The 18,935-nt window shown below is 36.5% G+C and overlaps 1 protein-coding gene across 2 annotated transcripts in view; it reads right to left on the reverse strand.

Annotated features, from left to right (window-relative positions):
* Positions 1-2,107: 2,107 nt before the first annotated feature.
* LOC117337482 (ankyrin repeat domain-containing protein 27-like) overlaps positions 2,108-18,935 on the reverse strand; it is a 95,656-nt gene continuing 78,828 nt past the window's right edge. For both annotated transcript variants that reach the window (XM_033898483.1, XM_033898482.1), the window contains 2 exons: positions 7,971-8,055; positions 2,108-7,356 (listed from right to left, as the gene is read on the reverse strand). In XM_033898483.1, the coding sequence (XP_033754374.1) occupies positions 6,524-7,356; positions 7,971-8,055 (918 nt within the window). In that variant the 3' untranslated portion in view covers positions 2,108-6,523. The remainder of the gene's footprint in view (positions 7,357-7,970; positions 8,056-18,935) is intronic.

The raw sequence follows: 18,935 nt of genomic DNA on the forward strand, positions 1-18,935 counted from the left end.
TTATTTTCTGTATTTCATATATATATATATACTAATAATCAAAAAGTATTTCTTATACGCATATATTTGAAAATATACTGTTCGATAAACCTACTACAAACTTAACATTTTATATATCCTGTGATTGGCAAGTAGGTGTTACCGTATAGGGGGAAATTTTAGCGGTCATAAAATTTAGGGATTTGGTCATGAAAACTGAAAGTTAAATTTTGGCGGGTTAAAATTCGGCGATTTCCCCTAAATCTGAGGTTTTAATTTGACGTTGAGCATATGTATTTTTATACGCTATCTAGGTATTATTTTGCATGAAAGCAAATAGAATTTGTCTTCTTTAACGAACTTTGACATTAAAATCCTGATTCAATTTTCGGTAAATCAATATACATTTACTGCCTTTTTAATAACTCGGTACAAAAAATGAAACCTGCAGTTAAAATCCCAGACTCCTTTACTTACGTTGAAATTAAATCAGCTTACTTATTGTCGCAAGTGGTATATATTCCCATCTCTGTAGTATACATTACAGACATTTAATTCTCCGTTAAGGCATGATCTTGTTTTTAAACTCTTGTTACACCCACGGAGTGCTGATAATTGAAACATGCTCTTTCCTAATGTGAAGGGTGAAGCATTAGACGTTGTAGAGGTTAAGATAAAACACACGATCAATACAAGATCCATGTAGATTATACAATAGAATGATGAAAGCCTTAGCCTTTTCCTGTTTTCGTATTACAGCGAGCCCAAATCTCGATTATCATAGGCGACCAAAATGTTACGTTATTTGATATACAACTTTAACCAATAAATATTTTGATCCGTTATTTGTCGGCAAACAATGTATTGACGATATACGACATATCAATGGATAAGTTTAAGGGAGAAATGAAATAATTCCAACACATAGAAAGTATATGTACTAATGACAATTTCTAACGGGGTTTTTGAGGAGATGCAGTTAACAATGACTACCCGAATTCTAAATTCGGTTCTATAATCCATATATCCCAGTTAATTTGTATGCACAGTAGAATGAATTTGTAACAATTGATCTGGGCTTTTCTTTACAGGAACAAAAGGAGAATCAGACCAGATATTCCAGAAGGGTAAGCGTCTTCACAACGATTCCCTCATTTATGCTTTCTTTGGTTATCTTTAAACTTTGTGTTTACCGGAGTTATCTATAAACATTTATCCAATAAACCATAAAATGTTTTGTCCTATTTTAATTTGTATAAATATCTATGGTCTGTGTCGTTTAAAAATCTCTTCAGCAGTACAAATAATTCATAGGATCTCATTCCTCGACACGCAGACCAAAACGAAGTACTATTGTATTTAAAATCATGTTAAACATTGTATACTCTGTTTATTATTAAGTTTAGTTACATGGTTGCTTATCTACTTCCACCGAGTGTTGATCGGCGAAATTTGAATGTTACAGTTGTAAATTTTCACGTTAAGTGGTATAATGTTGTGAGTAGTCTTATTTCAAGTATTCGAACGCCTGATCATCGAGTCCCTTAATAAGTAAGTCGTCGGTTATCACTCAACACATATATTTTAAACAAGGGAACCAAATACTAAAATACTTCCCGATCCTTTAACATACTGCTTAACAAGATAGCATGGTATCGCAAGAGGATGAGGAAGCGCTTGCCCTCCGAGGTATGTTTCTTGAAGGGGTTTAATAGACTTTTTATTAGATTCCTGTCAAAGCCATGATGTTGTCTTTCGTTGCGTTTCGTTATGTTGTCCTCGTTGTGCCCAACGCCATCACTGTGCTGTGACCTGATCATCTCGTTACATTTCATATATTTCATTTATTAAGTCAGGGATATATAAAATACGTCCATTCTCAAGTCTGTTCCGATTTTCTTAAATTCCTTTTGGATTTCCATACTGCTGGTTCCCAATTCATATTGGTTTCCTGCAAACCAGTTTGTGCAACTGTCTAGACTGGTTGATTAATCACACAAGCCTAATTAGGGTACAAGAGATAATCGTTATATAAGTATATATCAAATTCATTTGGGGAAAACCCCCGAAATAATTGGAATCCAATGAAAACTTTTTGGAAAATAGAATATAAACACAACCATTGAAATTACTTTTGTAACAGTTTTATTATCACATTCTTGTAACAAGAAATGCACAATAGTCTAACAGTGTAAACAATATGTACCAGTTTATCAACAATTTCTGTCACTGGTATATTTCTATCACAAAACATTACAAGAAAACTTCAACAATCTGTATGATTCTAAAATTAACCTCAATACAGTGGGGAAATCCCGGCAACACATATGCTTAAAGGATCTCAGAGGAAAGGACCACATTAACTTGTTTGTATCACGAAACGAAAGTGTACCGCTCTCTTGTCGCGAATACATATTCTTCGAAACTTTAGCACACAGTGGTAGTTATGCTTTATGGTTTATGGTAAAACATCAATGGTACAAAACAGATTCCTAAATGAAGGTTAACGTTTTGAAAGACAATTAAAATGGTGGGTGACGTCTCTTTGCTTTTATTAACGAAGAGCATACGGGATACCCCAGGGTTTAGGTTCACTTTCGCTCACGGCTACCTTTGGAATACCAAGACATCAAATGGAGCCTTCGATTTTGACATATGTTCCAGGTGTGCAGACAGCAAAAGTGAGAATTACCCATGGAGGATCAAGGATGTAAGAAAGTAGGCATGTTAGCAAGTAGGTATTGTAGTGTTTTAAACATATATATCACAATATCAACTATATCTACCTATACACATTAATACTGTGATAGGGACGGAGACATGATCGACCGTTTATGGCACTTGATGATCTATTTCATTAACATAAACACTCAAGTATTTCTTTACATTGTAATAAACTGTTTAGCACTAATAAAAGTCGATATCGAGTACATTCACTGCTCGATTAAACTGGAAATCATATGCAGATAGTATGTACAGGAGATAGAATTCAGGAGAAATAACACGTATCTGGTAATCTAACATGTAGGTATGTTTAGCTAGAAACATGAAACTGTCTCAGGAAATGGACAAATCGAAACTTAGAAATGAGCAGTCATCAGATTTTAAAAATCAACAAAATCTATCAAATTGTCGATATACGGCAATTTAGGCAGGTGTAGATAGCAATCATCGTCAAAAAAAACTTCACAAAGACTGACAAATCACAGGGGAATTTTGTAGGCTTATCTAGATAGTAAACCTCATCAAATTGTTTCAGAAACTGAACAAAATCAGGTGTGATTCAACCTGTATTGCTGTCTAGAAAGAAAACAAAACTACTTAAGAAATTCGACATAATACTATTGGGCAGTTTGTAGTCTAGATAGAAAACGTTAAATGGCTTTAGAAAATCATCATATCAATATGAGGCAGTTTGTAGGCATCTGACACATAGAAAACATTAACGAAGAGCCTCAGAAAGTACACAATATATAATCTAAAAAGAATACCAGAGGAATCTGTAACATTTCGCCTGGTTATTAATACCATATATTACAACACTCATTCAAGTTGACATATTTGACATTATTGGTTTCTTAATAACACCAATCGCACGTACATTTAAATTAAAACTTAGAGAGAAAAAATCCCAAAGATTCTTTCAGTTTATCCGTATTATTAACCCCCTTTTGTAGCGACTAGGTCACGGGTCTCGCAGTCTACAATTGTGAAATAATTTACAGCGTTGTCCCTAAGATGATTAATTTAACACCGCTTAATGGTGAAAGCCGTCAGGTTTTTCAACCAGTACAAATAAAGCATTCAACTGATCAGGAGAACATCATATTTTTATCATTCAATTTATCTTTTATGTCTACAACAGTTATTGCAAAAAGAGAGTCGTCATAGCAGAAGTAACAATAACATCATTAGCCATTGCAGCAGTAACCGTAACACGACCGTCATAGTAACAGTTACCATAACAACATAGTCATTGCAGCAGTAACCGTAACACGGCGTCATAGCAACAGTTACCATAACAACATAGTCATTGCAGCAGTAACCCTAACACAGCCTTTATAGCAACAGTAACCATAACAGTAGTCATTGCAGCAGTAACCATAATATTTATATCATAACCGTTCCATTAGATACTCCATAGCGTCACATCCGACTATTGTAAGGAGAATGTCTAGTGCTATGATTATTCAAACGTTACGAAATACTTATCTATAGTTTTACAGCTTTGTTATAATAACATGTTATACCTAACATATCACGAAGGTCTCTAAAATTATATGAAAGATAGAACTATGCCAATGTTAACCAAGAAACTAGAAGATATCATATAGATAGAAAAGTTCATAAAAGGACAATATATAAATGAAATATTTCACAGTGTCAAAAAATACAACGAAAATGAAAGTAGTTCGGGATTCATACGATCTCCAAATTAATTGATTGGCTTGTATTAACAAATTCACAATAAAGTCATCTACTCAGCAACACTTCCAAAAACAAACATTCCTATTAAAACCGAGCCTTCATAACAATTTCCCATCATTAACGTCTCCTCAGTAACACCTCTCTAACAAGTTCCTTTAAAATCCTTGGCATTGGCTATAAAAACTACGACGTAAATCACATTAATCTGAAATATGAACCTTTAGCATTTTAGACCAATATAACATGAACATAAAAAAACATATGTTTTCAACTGTCATGGCACAATCGTTAAGACAAAAAACAACAGAAATATCAATTAAAGCAATAATTACATCTTTTAGAATATCTATGAAGTACTGCCATTTTTACTTATCAATTAGATATAGCTTACTTCAAGCATTCACATTGGAGCAATTAAATTAGTGGAAGATTTAGGTTTTGCCTGTGGCTTTTATATGACAATGCCCAATCGGTAATAAATATACCTATTTGAGGATACCTATAGTAGATGTTAAACGAAACCCCTAACAAAATAATATTTAAGTTATATAAACAAACAATATGGAGCAGGCAAACGACACAAGAGTGTCTCATTGCAAAGAAACAAGGCAGACTGCATCATTTATCACTGCAGGGCCAATTCAAAATTATTCACTACTAATAAGAAGTGTTGAAAAAAGTGACTTCCATCAATAGAATAATTTGTAAGATTTCCAAATAAATAGTAAATTTCTCATTAACTTATTTTACTTGCAGAATCAAACATTTCCATTTGACCCACAATCCCATAAACATCGTCTCTACAGTAAGCACTCAGTACCTAAAACATCATTTGTTAGCACCCATAGCTGTTTTCATTCAATCTTAAACATAAATGAATAAACAGTTGGAACAATTCTAGACAAATAGATGACAACATGAAGTAATGGGACTGAAGACAGGACTGAAAGCTACTTACTGAGGTGAAGTTGAAATCTTCTTACATGGACTTTCTGGAGGTATGTATAAAATTGACTACATAAGTGTCTTTTTGCACAAGAGGTTGAAACCTCATATGGCTTTTTTTAGAGGTGATGTTGAAATTTTCTCACAATGTTCAGGAGAAAAGTTGAGATTTGCTGCCATCGCCTGTTTTGAAGCAAGGATTGAAGTCTTCTTACCGGGATATTTTGGAAAGGAAATTGTGATCTTCTCACATGGTCATTTGGCAGCTGATTTGAAATCTGCTGCCATATTGCTATTCTGCCAACAGGTCAATGGAATAAGTCCATGGAAGGCTTTCGTCTAAAACATGCTCAGGATGCTCAGTGATTGTGGGGTATTTATGTGAAATTTTACTGATGCTAATGAACCGCCACATAAGCTCACCATGGTGAATCAAACCAAGTGAACTAACTAACCTCCTACTACGGAAACTGATGTAATGATAACCCAAGGTGGATCATTTCATTTTTTTTATATAATGTTATCAATATAATTATTAAGATGAATTTCAGGCTGCAATTTCATTTGAATATTTCTAATAAATAAGTAAATAAGCAAACCTGATGAACGAAATTATGTGGAAAATGTCAAATTAAGTCAAGTAATGAACATTTAATTCAAAGCAACACAAAATGATGTAAAGAATTTTTTATCGACAGTATAGAATTTACATTTTTTTCAGCTTTGATCATTAAAGGCCTAAACAATTCAATCATGCATAAAATCAACCCTAATATAATCATATCACTCACGTTAAGTGTACAATGAAGATGAAATACATCATATATTTGTGACAGGTGGGATAAAACCAATTTGTAACAAAACCCAGCAGTCATAAACAAATAATTTGTTACATAATTTAAATAAATATTAATGATACAATGCCTAGCCAGGAAAAAATAAGTAATACTTATCAGTCAGATTTCACAAAAAGCATATTTGTAGTGGTTGACTGTATTCTATTTCCCGAACATAATACTTTTAATTATAATTCAAATAAGCTGACAATAGAGTATCCACCATCCAAGCAGTGTGAACATCACAAGTTAATATTGAATGCCTACCAGACATATAAGGACTCTCAAATGTATATAAAACAGTACTATATCTACATATCACATTATTACACTATCTAGCTGGCTAGTTGAGGAGATTTTAATTTACTTCTCTCCATTTCTTCAAAAATATCTCCTTCAGATTCATATTCAGATGAACCCTCTTGATCAATAAGGCACGACGGAGTCGTATCATTGACATGCGTTTCTACCGGAATTGGAAATTCCTCTGATCCCATTGTCATTGAAGTGCTTGATTTACCCTCACGATTCTCTTCATTGTGCATCAGATATGACTTATCTCTGACCACTCGTGAGTTATCACTAGGTGACACTAGGCTCCCTAATGGTGCCGTTGTCACAAACTGACCTGGAGGACCACTGACCATTTGATTGTCTATACCATTATCAAATACATCCTCATTTGTTACTTCTAAAACAAATTTGTCTGCTTTTACGATTAAATCTTTATTTTGCATGGATGTGTCTTTCACATTCGAACATCCCTGCAGTGATGTTTCTTTTCTGTCTAAAGAACATTCAAGACCAACCTCTGCCGCCTTGCTGCCAGCACCATCATCATCATGATTCTCATCCTCTGTTCTATTTTCACAGGCACCTTGAGGACTTTCACTTTCTGACTCCATCTCACTGACTGAAAGCCGATACATATACAAGGGATCACTCTTGTCCAGAGATTGGACATGCTTCAGATCTCGCAAGTCAAACTTCTTGATGGAGTGTTGCTGTCGAAGCATAGTGACTGTTTTATCGGAGGCGTCTCGGACTGTTGTGCATTTGAGACTTGCTCGAGCATCAAACTCACGGATTGCCTGATTCAGGATATTCATTGTTTCCAAATCCTTTGCCTCAAATGCTGAGAAGAGGTCATGGATGGATATAGGTGAGTCTGTTGGCAAAGAACTAAAACTTTAAAGACCATAAACAGGGAAAATTCTGACATAAACTCGGACCACAATTCATAGTTATGTTCATATTAGTCCTCATTCAAATGTTTAAATTTGACCTGCATCAAGAAGATTTACACTGTACTAGTTAAAGAGGAGAGATAAGACTCTTCATCTCTCAATAAGTTAAAGCTGACAAACCAAGTTAAAAAACTTTCGTTGTGAAATTAAAAAAAAAAGATTGAAATCCCTGTGATAAATATATATCTTACAGTCACCGTTTCCAAGGAAGTGGCAGACATTTTAGTTGAGGTCTGCTTGAATACGAGAATGGGAATCTGTGCTTCAAAAATGATTTTTTTTTTTATTTCAAAGCGAAAGCTTTTTAACTTGCGTTGTCAGCTTTAAACAAAAATATGCCATCTCCATGGCCCAAAGTGTGGATCATAAACATATACAAACATGAAATGACACTATTGAAAAGCAAACAAGAATCTAAGACATGTTTGGAATGCATACCGGAATTGACACATCTGGTTATAACTAAATATCATACAGATCAAGACATTCGGACATTCGTCAAGTATTATCTCCCTTTGACACAATGTTGACTTACCTTGTATTGATGAGCCTGGTAGTTCCTTCTTCACAGCTGATTGTTTGGGCATGCATTTTGCTAGTATGGATTCAATCTCTGGGTTCTGGAAATATATAAAATCAGTAGAAATCTGTGAAAATACATTTATATTCATTCTTATGTGCTCTGTTAATTTTCTATGGACATTTTTGTGGATATTCACAGTAAAACCTCAATACAATACCGCTCATTTGTCATGGTAGAGATTTTTATAATACTGTATAGTAAAACCTTTATGATGTCCCTTGTTGGCACTTTACAGAATAAGTATTAAGTATACAAAGCTTCTAATTTTTCATTGCACAGTAACACCACCATATACTAAATGTCAGTTGTTGGCTTTGGTCTATCCCCTGGCAGATACTCTCAAATTGGTAGTTGCTACTCTCGCTTATATCACAGCATTTTGGGTGTGGTACGACTGGTTATCCTATTGTAAGAGTAATTGACCAGGTGATGTGACCTGCAGCATGCTTCAGTGAGGTAGCATTATACAGATGACATCTGTTTCATGCTATCAGACAAACACAAATATACCGCGGCCTCCGAAAACACACACATACATATAGTAATGTACGCTACTTGCATGCATCTTGCACAGAGACAGGGTCAAACAGTTAATATCACACCACACTCTCAAAGATCCAAGCTAACATTTCAACACAGAGACAGGGTCAGACGGTAAATATCACATCACACTGTCAAAGATCCAAGCTAACATTTCAACACAGAGACAGGGTCAGACAGTTTATATCATATCACACTCTCAAAGGTCCAAGCTAACATTTCAACACAGAGACAGGGTCAGACAGGTAATATCACATCACACTGTCAAAGATCCAAGCCAACATTTCAACAGAGGCAGGGTCAGACAGTTAATATCACACCACACTCTCAAAGATCCTAGCTAACATTTCAACACAGAGACAGGGTCAGACAGTTAATATCACATCACACTCTCAAAGATCCCAGCTAACATTTCAACACAGAGACAGGGTCAGACAGTTAATATCACATCACACTCTCAAAGATCCAAGCCAACATTTCAACAGAGACAGGGTCAGACAGTTAATATCACACCACACTCTCAAAGATCCAAGCTAACATTTCAACACAGAGACAGGGTCAGACAGTTAATATCACATCACACTGTCAAAGATCCAAGCCAACATTTCAACAGAGGCAGGGTCAGACAGTTAATATCACACCACACTCTCAAAGATCCTAGCTAACATTTCAACATAGAGACAGGGTCAGACAGTTAATATCACATCACACTCTCAAAGATCCCAGCTAACATTTCAACACAGAGACAGGGTCAGACAGTTAATATCACATCACACTCTCAAAGATCCAAGCCAACATTTCAACAGAGACAGGGTCAGACAGTTAATATCACACCACACTCTCAAAGATCCAAGCTAACATTTCAACACAGAGACAGGGTCAGACAGTTAATATCACATCACACTCTCAAAGATCCAAGCCAACATTTCAACAGAGACAGGGTCAGACAGTTAATATCACACCACACTCTCAAAGATCCAAGCTAACATTTCAACAGAGACAGGGTCAGACAGTTAATATCACACCACACTCTCAAAGATCCCAGCTAACATTTCAACACAGAGACAGGGTCAGACAGTTGATATCACATCACACTCTCAAAGATCCCAGCTAAGATTTCAACAGAGACAGGGTCAGACAGTTAATATCACACCACACTCTCAAAGATCCCAGCTTACATTTCAACACAGAGGCAGGGTCAGACAGTTGATATCACACCACACTGTCAAATACCTACATTTACATCCAATACCATAAATTTCCACTAAAATAATTTAATCACTATCAAATGTAGATAAAACACCCATTTAATATGTCCCGATTCCACACTAGTCCTAGCTGGCTGGATATGTCACCTTCACCTTGGTGTTTAATGTCCACACCAGACATATAAAACCGACCACACGAAGAAAGTTAATCGTGCAGGTTATATGCGATTCCCATGCGTACAGAGGAGTGGGGACACAGTGTCCTCAGTGTTGACAGTAATGAGTGTTAACAATGCCAAATAATTGTCCCCACAATAACACTATACTGTTGTCTCCAGACTGTGGCATACACTCAACCAATAAGAATAAAATATTGAACCACGTCAACCTACACTCATATATGGCCTTGGTTAACAGCTAGTATAGGAGTCTTGACATCAGCTTCAGATCCATTGAACAATCTAGATAACCTTAACATGTTATTCAACAAAGAAAAAAACATATAACTGATACAGTTTTTTTATTAATAAATTGTACCTTAAATTATATTTTGCCTTAAATTAAAGAGAGCTGATGATAAAATGGCCTACCATGCTCAGGTCTCTATGGTAACATAAACTGACCCCTGATCTACCAGTAAGACAAATACATTGACGGTAAACCCTTAGAGACAATTATGTTGAATGGGAATCAGTGTTAAGGAATGCCTAAGGAGTTTGTTGATGACTCAAATTTAACAACCAATATCACTTACCCATCCTCTCTCTCTGGTATTTTAGGATTTATTTCCTCCATTGTAATATTAGCGCTCTTATTTTAACTACAGTGTTAACTTCATTTACATTTTAATGTCTAGCTATAGAGCTTAAGACTATAAAATAAATACGTAAAGTTGCAATGTCAGATTTTCACAGAGAATGTGTTTATGTCTTTGCTAATTTTTTGGTGTTTCAATTTAGTTTTATGCTAAAAGCAAAGCAAGCACACTAATAACTTTTCCAGCATCATTCTGCAAAAAAAAAAATCTTAAGAAATTTAAAAATAAGCACATTTTATTGAACGGAACAATAAATTTCTACAACAGCACAATTCTATTTGGGAGTGTTACACAGTTCCCATACCCATGTGAAATTTTAATAGGATCAAAATGAAGACATAAAATTGTAGTGATGTATTGAAAAATAAATAAGCACTGGATTTGTTGGTATGATAAATAGCCTCATCTTCTGTGTAAAAAGTATCCGATATCTCTGAAGGCAATGTCTAGGTCATGAAAACTTTTACTCTGTCTTTATTTGTTAGTCGATATTTACCAATGAATCAGTCCTACCTCCGGACGAAATTAAAGGTCATTGAAGGACAGTTGTAATATTAAAACTGTTCATAGACAGATCTGTTTGAAACAGAAAACCCAAATGTAAAAACTCATGATCTGACGAAGGAAACTCTAAAACCAATGAGACCTCCATTCAAATTATGGTTTTTAGCAAATAGATAAATTTTGTTTATGTACACAAAAGTATTCAATTTGTGTTTTCTCAACATTTAGGTTTAAATAAAGTTTTGTTAGTGTTTATGTCTATGTGGTGTCAAAATTTAGTTAATACAAATGATTTCCCTTCTTTGTTCAGAAATATAAAGACTACATTACTTTTAACGTGGGAAATATGCTAAAATACCTTTTTTGTGGAATACTGATAAGAACATTAATATTTTCACTCCAGATTTGATATTTTTATGAAGTTTACATGATGCTGTCAAACAGATCATTTATACCTTGAGAGGTCAGTAAGGGTCATGGCATAAGTATCTGACCAATTTTGGCATTACATATCCTGCATTATGTTGATATAATTATATAATGCTAGACTTATTATAATAATACATTTCTTTGTGCTGGTATGTAGGCATGTTGAGAGACTTGGCATACATCACCAGGACTTAATTTTACTATTTTAACTTATGCTTACAGTGAAACTTTGTTAACAAAGACATTTTAATTTGTGTGCACAGATGGATCTTGCTAGTCAGGACACTTGTGTGTACAATATAGAGCTTTTTAATAATATAGAGCCTTTTAATAAACACTTCAGTTTACATACACATTGGAACCTCTGATGCAAGTCAACACAGCACTTTAGTATGAGGACTCTTTCATTTGTATAAGGACACTTTGGTTTGTGTGTACAGTAAATGGACACTTTGGTTTGTGTGTACAGTAAATGGACACTTTGGGGTGTGTGTACAGTAAATGGACACTTTGGGGTGTGTGTACAGTAAATGGACACTTTGGGGTGTGTGTACAGTAAATGGACACTTTGGGGTGTGTGTACAGTAAATGGACACTTTGGGGTGTGTGTACAGTAAATGGACACTTTGGGGTGTGTGTACAGTAAATGGACACTTTGGGGTGTGTGTACAGTAAATGGACACTTTGGTTTGTGTGTACAGTAAATGGACACTTTGGGGTGTGTGTACAGTAAATGGACACTTTGGGGTGTGTGTACAGTAAATGGACACTTTGGGGTGTGTTTACAGTAAATGGACACTTTGGGGTGTGTTTACAGTAAATGGACACTTTGGGGTGTGTGTACAGTAAATGGACACTTTGGTTTGTGTGTACAGTAAATGGACACTTTGGTTTGTGTGTACAGTAAATGGACACTTTGGTTTGTGTGTACAGTAAATGGACACTTTGGTTTGTGTGTACAGTAAATGGACACTTTGGGGTGTGTGTACAGTAAATGGACACTTTGGTTTGTGTGTACAGTAAATGGACACTTTGGTTTGTGTGTACAGTAAATGGACACTTTGGGGTGTGTGTACAGTAAATGGACACTTTGGTTTGTGTGTAAAGTAAATGGACACTTTGGTTTGTGTGTACAGTAAATGGACACTTTGGGGTGTGTGTACAGTAAATGGACACTTTGGGGTGTGTGTACAGTAAATGGACACTTTGGGGTGTGTGTACAGTAAATGGACACTGGTTTGAGTGTACAGTCAATGGACACTTTGGGGTGTGTGTACAGTAAATGGACACTTTGGTTTGTGTGTACAGTAAATGGACACTTTGGGGTGTGTATACAGTAAAACCTTGTTAGTCTGGACACTTTCGGGTGTGTGTACAGTAAAACCTTGTTAGTCTGGACACTTTGGGGTGTGTGTACAGTAAAACCTTGTCAGTCTGGACACTTTGGGGTGTGTGTACAGTAAAACCTTGATAGTCTGGACAATTTGGGGTGTGTGTACAGTAAAACCTTGTTAGTCTGGACAATTTGGGGTGTGTGTACAGTAAAACCTTGTTAGTCTGGACACTTTGGGGTGTGTGTACAGTAAAACCTTGTTAGTCTGGAAAATTTGGGGTGTGTGTACAGTAAAACCTTGTTAGTCTGGACACTTTGGGGTGTGTGTACAGTAAAACCTTGTTAGTCTGGACAATTTGGGGTGTGTGTACAGTAAAACCTTGTTAGTCTGGACAATTTGGGGGGTGTGTACAGTAAAACCTTGTTAGTCTGGACACTTTGGGGTGTGTGTACAGTAAAACCTTGTTAGTCTGGACACTTTGGGGTGTGTGTACAGTAAAACCTTGTTAGTCTGGACACTTTGGGGTGTGTGTACAGTAAAACCTTGTTAGTCTGGACACTTTGGGGTGTGTGTACAGTAAAACCTTGTTAGTCTGGACACTTTGGGGTGTGTGTACAGTAAAACCTTGTTAGTCTGGACACTTTGGGGTGTGTGTACAGTAAAACCTTGTTAGTCTGGACACTTTGGGGTGTGTGTACAGTAAAACCTTGTTAGTCTGGACCACCAAGCCCCTTTTTTTTAATTAAACCCGACCACACGAAAAAGTTAATCGTGCAGGTTATTTTGCGATTCCCATGCTTTAAAAGGGGAGTGGGGACACAGTCCCCCTCAGGTTTGCATTAATGAGGGGTTAACAATGCCAAAAATTGCCCCCAAAATAACACACCCTAGGGGTCCCAGACTGTGGCATACACTAAACCCAAATTTAAGAATAAAATATTGAACCCCCGAAAACCACACTCATATAGGGCCCTTTGGTTAACAGCTATTTAAAAGGAGTTTTGCCCATCATTTTCAGACCTTTTTAAACAATCTAGAAAACCAAACCCCAATGTTAAAAAAACAAAAAAAAAAAAAGAACTGAAAAAGTTTTTTTTTATTAATAAATTGTCCTTAATTATATTTTGCCTTAAATTAAAAAATCCCTGATGAGAAAAGGCCCCTTTTAACTCGGGCCCTTCTTTTGGTAACAAACTGCCCCTTTGTCTACCATTTAAGGGACAAAACATTGACGGAAAACCCTTTTGGGAGAAAATTAGGGTTAAATTTGAAAATTTTTTGTTAGGAATGCCTAGGATTTGGTTTGGAATGCTAAAATTTTAAACCCAACCAAAAACCCACTTACCCATCCTCTCCCCTTGGGTATTTTAGGATTTATTTCCTCCTTTGTAATATTAGCGCTCTTATTTTAACACAAGTTTTTAAAATTCTTTTTACTTTAATGCCCTTGCTATAACCCTTAAGCTATAAAATAAATACAAAAAGTTGAAAAGGTCGTTTTTTTCAAAGAAAAATTTTTGTATGTTTTTTGCTAATTTTTGGGTTGGTTTAAATTTTATTTTTAAATGCAAAAAAGAAAAGCAAGCACACTAAAAAACTTTTCCGCATAAATTAAAAAAAAAAAATTTTAAAAAATTTAAAAAAAAAGCACTTTTTATTAAAACGGAACAAAAAAATTTTCTACAACACCCAACAATTCTTTTGGGGAGTTTTTACAATTTCCCCAAAAACCCAGTAAAATTTTTTTAATGGGAATAAAAAATGAAACAAAAAATTTTGGTGGAGAAATTGAAAAATAAAAAAACCACTGGATTTTTTGGGGAATGAAAAAAATAGCCCCTCTTTGTCAAAAATCAGATACCCGAACCCAATTTGTCTAGGTCATGAAAATTTTTACTCGTCTTTATTTTTTAGTCGATTTTTTCCCCTGAATCAGTCCCCCTCCTGAAAAATTAAAGGGGTCTTTAAAGGACAGTATTAATTTTAAAATTTTTTATGGGACGATCTGGTTTTGAAACAAAAAACCCCAAAGAAAAAAAACCATGTCTGATGGGGAAAACTCAAAAACCCAAATGAGACCTCCTTTCCCAAATTAGGGTTTTTTTAAAGCAAATAGAAAAAATTTTGTTTATGTACAAAAAAGTTTCAATTTTTTTTTTCTCAAGTTTGGGTTTTTTAAAAAAAAGTTTTGTTAGTTTTTATGTTAGTGGTGTAAAATTTATTTAAATACAAATGTTTTCCCTTTTTTTTGGTCAAAAATAAAAGGGATCATTACATGTACTTTTAACGTGGGGAAATAGCAAAATCCCTTTTTTTGGGGAAATTACTGATCAGAAACATAAATTTTTTCACTCCAGTTTTCATATTTTATGAATTTTACAGGGATGTGCCCAAACAGATCATTTTATACCTTGAAGGGTCATTTAAAGGTCATGGCATAAGTATCGCCAAATTTTTTGCATTAAATCCGCATATGTTGATATAATGCTGACTTATAATACATTTCTTTGTGCTGGTATTAGGATGTTAGAGATTTTTGGGCATAAAACACCAGGGGGTTAATTTTACTATTCAAACCTTTCTTACTTGAAACTTTGTTAAAAAAGACTTTTAATTTTTTGTGCCCCGAGGTCTTGCTGTGGGGGGGGGGGGGGAAAACATTTGGGTTGTACAATATAGAGCTTTTTAAAAATTATAGACCCTTTTTAAATTAAACCCCTTTAGTTTTTACGTAACCAAAAATTTGGAACCCTCTTTAAATTTTTTAAAACAACTTTTGTTGAAAAACCCTTTTTTTTTGGACACTTTGGGGGTGTTGTACAGTCAAACCTGTTAGTCTGGACAACTTTGGGGGTGTGTGTACAGTAAAACCTGTTATAGTCTGGACAATTTGGGGTGTGTGTACAGTAAACCTTGTTATCGGGACAATTGGGGGGGTGTGGGTACCAGTAGAAAACTTGTTAGTCTGGACAATTTGGTGTGTGTGTACAGTAAAACCTTGTCAGTCTGGACACTTTGGGGGTGTGTTGGTACAGTAAACCTTGTTAGTCTGGACACTTTGGGGTGTGTGTACAGTAAAACCTTGTTAGTCTGGACAATTTGGGTGTGTGTACAGTAAAACCTTGTTAGTCTGGACAATTTGGGGTGTGGTTACAGTAAAACCTTGTTAGTCTGGACACTTTGGGGTGTGTGTACAGTAAAACCTTGTTAGTCTGGACACTTTGGGGTGTGTGTACAGTAAAACCTTGTTAGTCTGGACAATTTGGGGTGTGTGTACAGTAAAACCTTGTTAGTCTGGACACTTTGGGGTGTGTGTACAGTAAAACCTTGTTAGTCTGGGACACTTTGGGGTGTGTGTACAGTAAAACCTTGTTAGTCTGGACACTTTGGGGGTGTGTGTACAGTAAAACCTTGTTAGTCTGGACAATTTGGGGTGTGTGTACAGTAAAACCTTGTTAGTCTGGACACTTTGGGGTGTGTGTACAGTAAAACCTTGTTAGTCTGGACAATTTGGGGTGTGTGTACAGTAAAACCTTGTTAGTCTGGACAATTTGGGGTGTGTGTACAGTAAAACCTTGTTAGTCTGGACACTTTGGGGTGTGTGTACAGTAAAACCTTGTTAGTCTGGACACTTTGGGGTGTGTGTACAGTAAAACCTTGTTAGTCTGGACACTTTGGGGTGTGTGTACAGTAAAAACCTTGTTAGTCTGGACACTTTGGGGTGTGTGTACAGTAAAACCTTGTTAGTCTGGACACTTTGGGGTGTGTGTACAGTAAAACCTTGTTAGTCTGGACAATTTGGGGTGTGTGTACAGTAAAACCTTGTTAGTCTGGACACTTTGGGGTGTGTGTACAGTAAAACCTTGTTAGTCTGGACAATTTGGGGTGTGTGTACAGTAAAACCTTGTTAGTCTGGACACTTTGGGGTGTGTGTACAGTAAAACCTTGTTATAGTCTGGACAATTTGGGGTGTGTGTACAGTAAAACCTTGTCAGTCTGGACAATTTGGGGTGTGTGTACAGTAAAACCTTGTTAGTCTGGACACTTTGGGGTGTGTGTACAGTAAAACCTTGTCAGTCTGGACACTTTGGGTGTGTGTACAGTAAAACCTTGTTAGTCTGGACACTTTGGGGTGTGTGTACAGTAAAACCTTGTTAGTCTGGACACTTTGGGGTGTGTGTACAGTAAAACCTTGTTAGTCTGGACACTTTGGGGTGTGTGTACAGTAAAACCTTGTTAGTCTGGACACTTTGGGGTGTGTGTACAGTAAAACCTTGTTAGTCTGGACACTTTGGGGTGTGTGTACAGTAAAACCTTGTTAGTCTGGACAATTTGGGGTGTGTGTACAGTAAAACCTTGTTAGTCTGGACAATTTGGGGTGTGTGTACAGTAAAACCTTGTTAGTCTGGACACTTTGGGGTGTGTGTACAGTAAATGGACACTTTGGGGTGTGTGTACAGTAAAACCTTGTTAGTCTGGACAATTTGGGGTGTGTGTACAGTAAAACCTTGTTAGTCTGGACACTTTGGGGTGTGTGTACAGTAAAACCCTTGTTAGTCTGGACAATTTGGGGTGTGTGTAACAGTAAACCTGTTAGTCTGGACCACTTTGGGTTGTGTACAGTAAACCTTGCAGTCTGGACACTTTGGGTGTGTGTACAGTAAAACCTTGTAGTCTGGACCTTTGGGGTGGTGTGTACGGTAAAACATTGTTATAGTCTGGACATTGGGGTTGTGTACAGTAAATGGACACGTTTGGGGGGTGTGTGTACAGTAAAACCGTGTTAGTTCTTGACACTTTGGGTGTTTGTCAGTAAAAAACCTGTTAGTTCCTGGACAAATTTGGGGTGTTGTATACATAAAACCTTGTTAGTCTGACCTTGGGGGTGTGTTACAGTAAAACCTTGTTGTCTGGACAATTTTGGGGTGGGGTACAGTAAAACCTTGTTAGTCTGGACACTTTGGGGTGTGTGTACAGTAAAACCTTGTTAGTCTGGACACTTTGGGTGTGTGTACAGTAAAACCTTGTTAGTCTGGACAATTTGGGGTGTGTGTACAGTAAAACCTTGTTAGTCTGGACACTTTGGGGTGTGTGTACAGTAAAACCTTGTCAGTCTGGACACTTTGGGGTGTGTGTACAGTAAAACCTTGTTAGTCTGGACACTTTGGGGTGTGTGTACAGTAAAACCTTGTTAGTCTGGACACTTTGGGGTGTGTGTACAGTAAAACCTTGTCAGTCTGGACACTTTGGGGTGTGTGTACAGTAAAACCTTGTTAGTCTGGACACTTTGGGGTGTGTGTACAGTAAAACATTGTTATAGTCTGGACACTTTGGGGTGTGTGTACAGTAAATGGACACTTTGGGGTGTGTGTACAGTAAAACCTTGTTAGTCTTGACACTTTGGGGTGTGTGTACAGTAAAACCTTGTTAGTCTGGACAATTTGGGGTGTGTATACAGTAAAACCTTGTTAGTCTGGACACTTTGGGTGGGGTGTACAGTAAAACCTTGTTAGTCTGGACACTTTGGGGTGTGTGTACAGTAAAACCTTGTTAGTCTGGACAATTTGGGGTGTGTGTACAGTAAAACCTTGTTAGTCTGGACACTTTGGGTGTGTGTACAGTAAAACCTTGTTAGTCTGGACACTTTGGGGTGTGTGTACAGTAAAACCTTGTTAGTCTGGACAATTTGGGGTGTGTATACAGTAAAACCTTGTTAGTCTGGACACTTTGGGGTGTGTGTACAGTAAAACCTTGTTAGTCTGGACACTTTGGGGTGTGTGTACAGTAAATGGACACTTTGGGGTGTGTGTACAGTAAAACCTTGTTAGTCTGGACACTTTGGGGTGTGTGTACAGTAAAACCTTGTTAGTCTGGACACTTTGGGGTGTGTGTACAGTAAAACCTTGTTAGTCTGGACACTTTGGGGTGTGTGTACAGTAAAACCTTGTTAGTCTGGACAATTTGGGGTGTGTTACAGAAAAAACCTTTGGTTATTTCGGGGACATTTTTTGGGGTGTGGGGTTAGAGAAAACCTTTTTATTTGGACACTTTGGGGTTTTGTTTACATTTTAAAACCTTGTTAGTT

The sequence above is a fragment of the Pecten maximus genome, chromosome 11 (assembly GCF_902652985.1).
Source record: "Pecten maximus chromosome 11, xPecMax1.1, whole genome shotgun sequence".
Taxonomy (NCBI): domain Eukaryota; kingdom Metazoa; phylum Mollusca; class Bivalvia; order Pectinida; family Pectinidae; genus Pecten; species Pecten maximus.